At 37.8% G+C, this 9,098-nt stretch overlaps 1 protein-coding gene across 1 annotated transcript; it reads right to left on the bottom strand.

Annotated features, from left to right (window-relative positions):
- Positions 1-4,023: 4,023 nt before the first annotated feature.
- LOC133645506 (nucleoside diphosphate kinase B-like) lies at positions 4,024-7,992 on the bottom strand. The gene is made up of 5 exons (XM_062040338.1): positions 7,931-7,992; positions 7,291-7,434; positions 7,125-7,226; positions 6,943-7,055; positions 4,024-4,196 (listed from the first exon to the last, which is right to left on the bottom strand). The coding sequence occupies exons 2-5, from the start codon at positions 7,405-7,407 to the stop codon at positions 4,079-4,081; spliced, it is 450 nt and encodes a 149-aa protein (XP_061896322.1). The 5' UTR covers positions 7,408-7,434; positions 7,931-7,992; the 3' UTR covers positions 4,024-4,078.
- Between the last annotated feature and the right edge of the window lie 1,106 nt (positions 7,993-9,098).

The raw sequence follows: 9,098 nt of genomic DNA on the forward strand, positions 1-9,098 counted from the left end.
AATATTACACTTGCTACAAAATGTGGCTGCTAGACTTTTGACAAGAACAAGAAAGTTTGATCATATTACGCCTATACTGTATATACCTTTATATACATATATACCTACACTGTATATACCTTTATATACATATATACCTATACTGTATATACCTTTATATACATATATACCTATACTGTATACACCTTTATATACGTATACTGTATATACCTTTATATACATATACTGTATATACCTTTATATACGTATACTGTATATACCTTTATGTACATATATATACCTATACTGTATATACCTTTATATACATATATACCTATACTGTATATACCTTTATATACATATATACCTATACTGTATATACCTTTATATATATATACCTATACTGTATATATCTTTATATACATACTGTATATACCTATACTGTATATACCTTTATTTATATATATATATATATATATATATATATATATATATATATATATATATATATATGTATATATATATATATATATATATATATATTATATATATATATATATATATATATATATATACATATACATACATACATATATATATATATATATATATATTAGTGTCTCACCTGCAGTGTCTTCCTGTGCACTTAAGATGTGACTTTAAGGTTTTACTACTTAGGTATAAAATACTAAAGGGTGTATCTTGCTGATTGTATTGTACCATATGTCCCGGCAACAAATCTGCATTGAAAGAACTCCGGCTTATTAGTGATTCCCAGAGCCCCAAAAAAGTCAGCGGGCTATAGAGTGTTTTGTATTGGGGCTCCAGTACTCTGGAATGTTCTAGCAGTAACAGTTAGAGATGCTACCTCAGTAGAAGCATTTAAGTCCCATCTTAAAACTCATGTGTATACTCTAGCCCAGGGGTTGGGAACCTTTTTGGCTGAGAGAGCCATGAAAGCCAAATATTTTAAAATGTATTTCCGTGAGAGCCATATAATATTTGTTTTAACACTGAATACAACTAAATGCATGCATTTTTAAGTAAGACCAACATTTTAGAGTATAAGTCTTTCATTCTTTTTAATAACATTGTTATTCTGAAGCTCACCAATAATACATAAAATACTCCTTACCATTAATGCGACTTCTTGAACAGGTGCGGTAGAAAACGGATGGATGGATTAAAATGCATGAGAATGTTTTATATTTTGAACGTTATTTTTAACACTGTGATTACCTGCGGAATTATTCAGTACTTATCCTGGTAAGTAATGTCAGCTAAGATTTATCTGGGAGCCAGATGCAGTCATCAAAAGAACCACATCTGGCTCTAGAGCCATAGGTTCCCTACCCCTGCACTATGGACTGGTCTCTCACTATTATGTTAGATCCACTATGGACTGGACTTTCACAATATTATGTTAGATCCACTATGGACTGGACTCTCACTATTATGTTAGATCCACTATGGACTGGACTCTCACTATTATGTTAGATCCACTATGGACTGGACTCTCACTATTATGTTAGATCCACTATGGACTGGACTTTCACAATATTATGTTAGATCCACTATGGACTGGACTCTCACTATTATGTTAGATCCACTATGGACTGGACTTTCACAATATTATGTTAGATCCACTATGGACTGGACTCTCACTATTATGTTAGATCCACTATGGACTGGACTCTCACTATTATGTTAGATCCACTATGGACTGGACTCTCACTATTATGTTAGATCCACTATGGACTGGACTTTCACAATATTATGTTAGATCCACTATGGACTGGTCTCTCACTATTATGTTAGATCCACTATGGACTGGACTTTCACAATATTATGTTAGATCCACTATGGACTGGACTCTCACTATTATGTTAGATCCACTATGGACTGGACTCTCACACTATTATGTTAGATCCACTATGGACTGGACTCTCACTATTATGTTAGATCCACTATGGACTGGACTTTCACAATATTATGTTAGATCCACTATGGACTGGACTCTCACTATTATGTTAGATCCACTATGGACTGGACTCTCACACTATTATGTTAGATCCACTATGGGCTGGACTCTCATTATTATGTTAGATCCACTATGGACTGGACTCTCACTATTATGTTAGATCCACTATGGACTGGACTTTCACAATATTATGTTAGATCCACTATGGACTGGTCTCTCACTATTATGTTAGATCCACTATGGACTGGACTTTCACAATATTATGTTAGATCCACTATGGACTGGACTCTCACTATTATGTTAGATCCACTATGGACTGGACTCTCACACTATTATGTTAGATCCACTATGGACTGGACTCTCACTATTATGTTAGATCCACTATAGACTGGACTTTCACAATATTATGTTAGATCCACTATGGACTGGACTCTCACTATTATGTCCTATGACCCCGGGAGAATCACTGATGATGTGTCCAGGTTGCACCGTAAGGTGTATTATGAAACCGATCCAGTATGGCATCGCCATTGACTTCCAGGAAGAGGCTGGATGACAACCTCGAAAGAGTGGTGACAACTGGAGAGACAGTTGACAGCCCGGAAAGACGGCAACCGGGGCAGGGAGGGGTAGCATCCCAAGCTGCAGCTCCTGCAAGGGAGCACCCAAATAACGCTGCGAAAAACCCTGAAGACACATAAGATCAAGATAGGCTGCCTGAGGAAACCCGTGGTGCAACGCACAGGGCCAGTACCTTGTACGGCCCTGATGAGACGGAGGAGGACCCAGGCCCGGACATTCCCCACAGTGCCTGGAACCTCCAAGCACCACCGGCGCAACCCCGGGGCAGACCGTCGGAGGGGGGACGCGTGGCGTGGAGCGCTACCTGGACACAAGTCGAGGGACTGATCACCCTCGGCTGGGTCGCCCGGGAGAGGGTGTTTGATTAAGACCCGAAACACCCTATGACCCCGGGAGAATCACTGATGATGTGTCCAGGTTGCACCGTAAGGTGTATTATGAAACCTTAGATCCACTATGGACTGGACTCTCACACTATTATGTTAGATCCACTATGGGCTGGACTCTCACTATTATGTTAGATCCACTATGGGCTGGACTCTCACTATTATGTTAGATCCACTATGGACTGGACTCTCACTATTATGTTAGATCCACTATGGACTGGACTTTCACAATATTATGTTAGATCCACTATGGACTGGTCTCTCACTATTATGTTAGATCCACTATGGACTGGACTTTCACAATATTATGTTAGATCCACTATGGACTGGACTCTCACTATTATGTTAGATCCACTATGGACTGGACTCTCACACTATTATGTTAGATCCACTATGGACTGGACTCTCACTATTATGTTAGATCCACTATGGACTGGACTTTCACAATATTATGTTAGATCCACTATGGACTGGACTCTCACTATTATGTTAGATCCACTATGGACTGGACTCTCACTATTATGTTAGATCCACTATGGACTGGACTCTCACTATTATGTTAGATCCACTATGGACTGGACTCTCACTATTATGTTAGATCCACTATGGACTGGACTCTCACTATTATGTTAGATCCACTATGGACTGGACTCTCACTATTATGTTAGATCCACTATGGACTGGACTCTCACTATTATGTTAGATCCACTATGGACTGGACTCTCACACTATTATGTTAGATCCACTATGGACTGGACTCTCACACTATTATGTTAGATCCACTATGGACTGGACTCTCACACTATTATGTTAGATCCACTATGGACTGGACTCTCACTATTATGTTAGATCCACTATGGACTGGACTTTCACACTATTATTCTAGACCCACTCGACATCCCTTGCTTTCGGTCTCCCCTAGGTGGTGGTGGGGGGGTCTCTCCAAGGTTTCTCATAGTCATTCACATCGACGTCCCACTGGGTTGAGTTTTTCCTTGCCCGTATGTGGGCTCTGAGCCGAGGATGTCGTTGTGGCTTTAGCAGCCCTTTGAGACACTTGTGATTTCGGGCTATATAAGTAAACATTGATTGATTGATTGACTACATTTATTAAGTCAATTCAAAAAGGGATTTGTAGAATTGCAGACGTTCACTCGTAGATCCAGGGTTGGCCACAAGGGGCGTAGTCCAGCAGCTCGTTGGCCTTGAACCACAAGTCGATCTCCCGCTTGGCGTTTTCCACCGTGTCGCTGCCGTGAATGATGTTCCTGTAAGTCATGTGACCAAACACACCTGCCATCAAATATATCATCATCATCACAATAATGAATTCATATATTATATGATAGTCAGACATCAACTTTTTTTCTACTAACTCGAAGTGTGTGACACTAGGAGCCATCATTCATTCACTCATGGACGCTGGTAATCTACATTTATTAATAATTAACACCTTGATGGTGATAATCTACATTTATTAATAATTAACACCTTGATGGTGATAATCTACATTTATTAATAATATTAATAATTAACACCTTGATGGTGATAATCTACATTTATTAATAATATTAATAATTAACACCTTGATGGTGGTAATCTACATTTATTAATAATATTAATAATCAACACCTTGATGGTGGTAATCTACATTTATTAATAACACCTTGATGGTGGTAAGATACATTTATTATTAATAATAATAACACCTTGATGGTGGTAATATACATGTATTAATAATTAACACCTTGATGGTGGTAATCTACATTTATTAATAACACCTTGATGGTGGTAAGATACATTTATTAATAATAATAATAATAACACCTTGATGGTGGTAAGCTACATTTATTAATAATTAATACATTGATGGTGGTACTCTACATTTATTAATAATATTAATAACACATTGACAATGGCAATCTACTTTTATTAATAATAATAATTAACACCTTGATGGTGGTAATCTACATTTATTAATAATTAACACATTGATGGCGGTACTCTACATTTATTAATAATATTAATAACACATTGACAGTGGTAATCTACATTTATTAATAATTAACACCTTGATGGTGGTAATCTCCATTTATTAATAATAATAACACCTTGATGGTGGTAAGATACATTTATTAATAATAATAATAACACCTTGATGGTGGTAAGCTACATTTATTAATAATAATAACACCTTGATGGTGGTAAGCTAAATGTATTAATAATAATAACACCTTGATAGTGGTAAGCTAAATTTATTAATAATAATCAACACCTTGATGATGGTAAATTCCATTGATTAATAATAATAATAATAACACATTGATGGTGGTAAACTACATTTATAAATAATAATAACACCTTGATGGTGGTAAGCTAAATGTATTAATAATAGTAACACCTTGATGGTGGTAAGCTAAATTTATTAATAATAATCAACACCTTGATGATGGTAAATTACATTTATTAATAATAATAATAACACATTGATGGTGGTAAACTACATTTATTAATAATAATAACACCTTGATGGTGGTAATCTACATTTATTAATAATAATCAACACTTTGATGGTGGTAAGCTACATTTATTAATAATAATCAACACCTTGATGGTGGTAAGCTACATTAATAATAACACCTTGATGGTAGTAAGCGTCATTTATTAATAATAATCAACACCTTGATGGTGGTAAACTACATTTATTAATAATAACACCTTGATGGTGGTAATCTACATTTATTAATAATAATCAACACCTTGATGGTGGTAAGCTACATTTGTTAATAATAATCAACACCTTGATGGTGGTAAGCTACATTAAATAATAATAATGAGAATGGTAACACCTTGATGGTGGTATTCCACACTTAATAATATTAATAATAATAATGATATTAATAAACATATTGCTGATGGTAATCTTCATTTAGTAATACTATTAATATACACATTTATGTGGTAATCTACATTTATTGATATTAATTTACAATATATAATAAAAAAATAACACCTTGATGGTGAAAATCTATTTGATAATAATAGTGGTAATCTACATTGAATTATAATATTAATGTACACATTGATGATGTAATCTACATTTAATAATAAATAAATGTACACATTGATGATGTAATCTACATCTAATAATAATATTAATGTACACATTGATGATGTAATCTACATTTAATAATAATAATGCAGATGGGATAGGCTCCAACATCCCCCACGACCCAATAGGGACAAGCGGTAGAAAAAGAATGGATGGATAATAATATCCACATTTATGTGGTAATCTATATTTAATATTAATATACAAATGTATGTGGTAATCTATATTTAATATTAATATACACATTTATGTGGTAATCTATATTTAATAACTATATACACATTAATGCTGGTCATCTACATTTAATAATAGTAATATACACGATGTTAGTGGTAATCTATATTTAATAATAATTATAATTATATACACATTAATAAATGATAAATGGGTTATACTTGTATAGCGCTTTTCTACCTTCAAGGTACTCAAAGCGCTTTGACACTATTTCCACATTCACACACACATTCACACACACATTCACACACTGATGGAGGGAGCTGCCATGCAAGGCGCTAACCAGCAGCCATCAGGAGCAAGGGTGAAGTGTCTTGCCCAAGGACACAACGGACGTGACTAGGATGGTAGAAGGTGGGAATTGAACCCCAGTAACCAGCAACCCTCCAACTGCTGGCCCGGCCACTCTACCAACTTCGCCACGCCGCCCCCCCCCCCCCAAAAAAAATCTATATTTAATAATAATTATATACACATGAATCTACATGTGGAGTCATATAAAGTGGCATTATTCATATTCATACACTAACATACTATTATTTTGCCCAAGGACACAACAGCAGTGACTAGAATTGGCAGAAGCTGGATTGAAAGCAGTAAAGCTCACATGGGCAGGTGAGCCCCGCCCCCAACGTGATTGACAGCTATCCGCTAACGAGTGGTCACACCTGCCGATGTCGATGCAGAAGTCTCCTCGGATGCTTCCTGGTTTGGAGTCGGCCGGGTTGGTCTCTCCCAGCATCATCCTGGCCAGCTTGACGATGCCCCGCCCCTCCCACACCTGCAGCATCAGGTGACATCATCAGGGGACATAGTGACATCATGAGGTGTCACAAACAGAAGTGGTTACCATGGCAAAGACGGGTCCTGAGGACATGTACTTGCAGAGCGCGGCGTAGAAGGGCGTGGCCTTCAGGTCCAAATAATGCGTCTTCATGTGCTCTTCTGACGCCTGAAACACAAACACGCCTCCTTTTGCCATCATGGCGGCCGCGTAGGAAAGTTGCCATGGTTACCTGCATGAACTTGGCAGCGAGCAGCTTGAAGCCTCTCTGCTCGAAGCGCTTGATGATGTCACCGCACAAACCTCTCTGGACGCCATCGGGCTTCACGGCGATGAAGGTGCGCTCCATGTCAGTGGTGGGCGGGGCCTGTTCCTGCTGTGTGACGCAATACAAGAACATTTGGAAGCTGACACCTCCCCCCCACACCTGTTGATGCTAACTTTGGCATCAGCTGCTGGTGGATCATATGACCCCCCCCCCCCACACTTCCTGCTCGCTCCTTTAAAGCAACAATATGTCAGTACCAACACTTTTGATGAGTTGACATAAAATCACTGAATTCAGGGCAGGGAGGAGGACAAGACGGGAAGGAGGAGAAAGAGAAAAGAAAGCGAAGAAGAAAATGTGATTTGAAGAAGTGAAGGAAGAGAAGAAGAAGTGAAGAATGAGAAGAAGAGAAAGAAAAGGAGAAGAAGTGAAAAAGGAGAAAGAGAAAAAGAGGAAGAAGAGAAAGAAAAGGAGAAAAAGAATAAGAGAAATAAAAAAAGGAGAAGAGAAAGAAAAAAAGAGAGAAGGAACAAAAAAAGAAGAAAGAAAAGGATAAGCGGAAAAAGAAAAATGGAAGAAAAGAGAAAGAGAAGAAGAAACTTACATGATGTAGAAGAAGTCACATTGTGGTCACCTAGAGAGTGCTGACTATTTAAAGGAGGGGGGGGGGGGGGGTCCAGACCTGCTCTCTGATTGGCTGACTGGGTGGTCATGTGGTCAAAGTGACGAAAAGACGGCCTTTCAAGGCATACATGATGGTCACCATGGCAACTAAAGGCCTCCCTGAGCAGTCTTGACTCCGCCCCAAATAAAAATAAACAGGAAGTGTTTTCTAAACAGGACCAGAATAGATCTACATAGGATAGATCATCTGACACATAGATCTACATAGGATAGATCATCTGACACATAGATCTACATAGGATAGATCATCTGACACATAGATCTACATAGGATAGATAATCAGACACACATAGAGCTACATAGGATAGATAATCTGACACATAGATCTACATAGGATAGATCATCTGACATACATACATCTACATAGGATAGATCACCTGACACACATAGATCTACATAGGATAGATCACCTGACACACATAGATCTACATAGGGTAGATCACCTGACACACATAGATCTACATAGGATAGATCATCTGACAAAAATAGAGCTACATAGGATAGATCATCTGACACATAGATCTACATAGGATAGATCATCTGACACATAGATCTACAAAGGATAGATCATCCGACAAAGATTTACATAGGATAAATCATCTGACACACATAGATCAGCATAGGATAGATCATCTGACACACATAAATCTACATAGGATAGATAATCTGACAAAAATAGAGCTACATAGGATAGATCACGTGAGCTCTGGAAAATTCTCAACAACCAGCTTCCTGGTTGCAGCCAGAAACTTAAAACAAGACTCACCAACATCAGCATCAAGGAGGGTGACTCCCTCATTACAGACAAAATGGAGGTAGCTAGCAGACTTAACGCCTTTTTCACCAGCATAGCTGCAACTCTTGTCAACAAGCTGTCCCACCACTCTGGTCGCTTTGGTGTAGAACACATTAAAGCCTTCTACAGAAAGCTAGGAGTATCCAACAATGATTTCAAATTAGAAATGGTCACAGCTGATGAGGTGTTTAAAAAATTGAGCGCGCTCCACCCTAACAAGGCCACCGGTCTTGATAATATTCCCTCCAGATTCCTCAGGGACTCTGCCTCCATCATTGCCCCGATCATCACG

The sequence above is a fragment of the Entelurus aequoreus genome, unplaced genomic scaffold (genome assembly GCF_033978785.1).
Source record: "Entelurus aequoreus isolate RoL-2023_Sb unplaced genomic scaffold, RoL_Eaeq_v1.1 HiC_scaffold_246, whole genome shotgun sequence".
Taxonomy (NCBI): Eukaryota; Metazoa; Chordata; class Actinopteri; order Syngnathiformes; family Syngnathidae; genus Entelurus; species Entelurus aequoreus.

Coding starts and splice junctions, on each gene's coding strand:
- LOC133645506 (XM_062040338.1), bottom strand. CDS start 7,407: ATGGAGCGCACCTTCATCGCCGTGAAGCCCGATGGCGTCCAGAGAGGT. Junction 7,056..7,124: donor CAGGACCCGTCTTTGCCATG/GTAACCACTTCT, acceptor CTGATGCTGCAG/GTGTGGGAGGGGCGGGGCAT. Junction 4,197..6,942: donor TTCTGCATCGACATCGGCAG/GTGTGACCACTC, acceptor CATGACTTACAG/GAACATCATTCACGGCAGCG.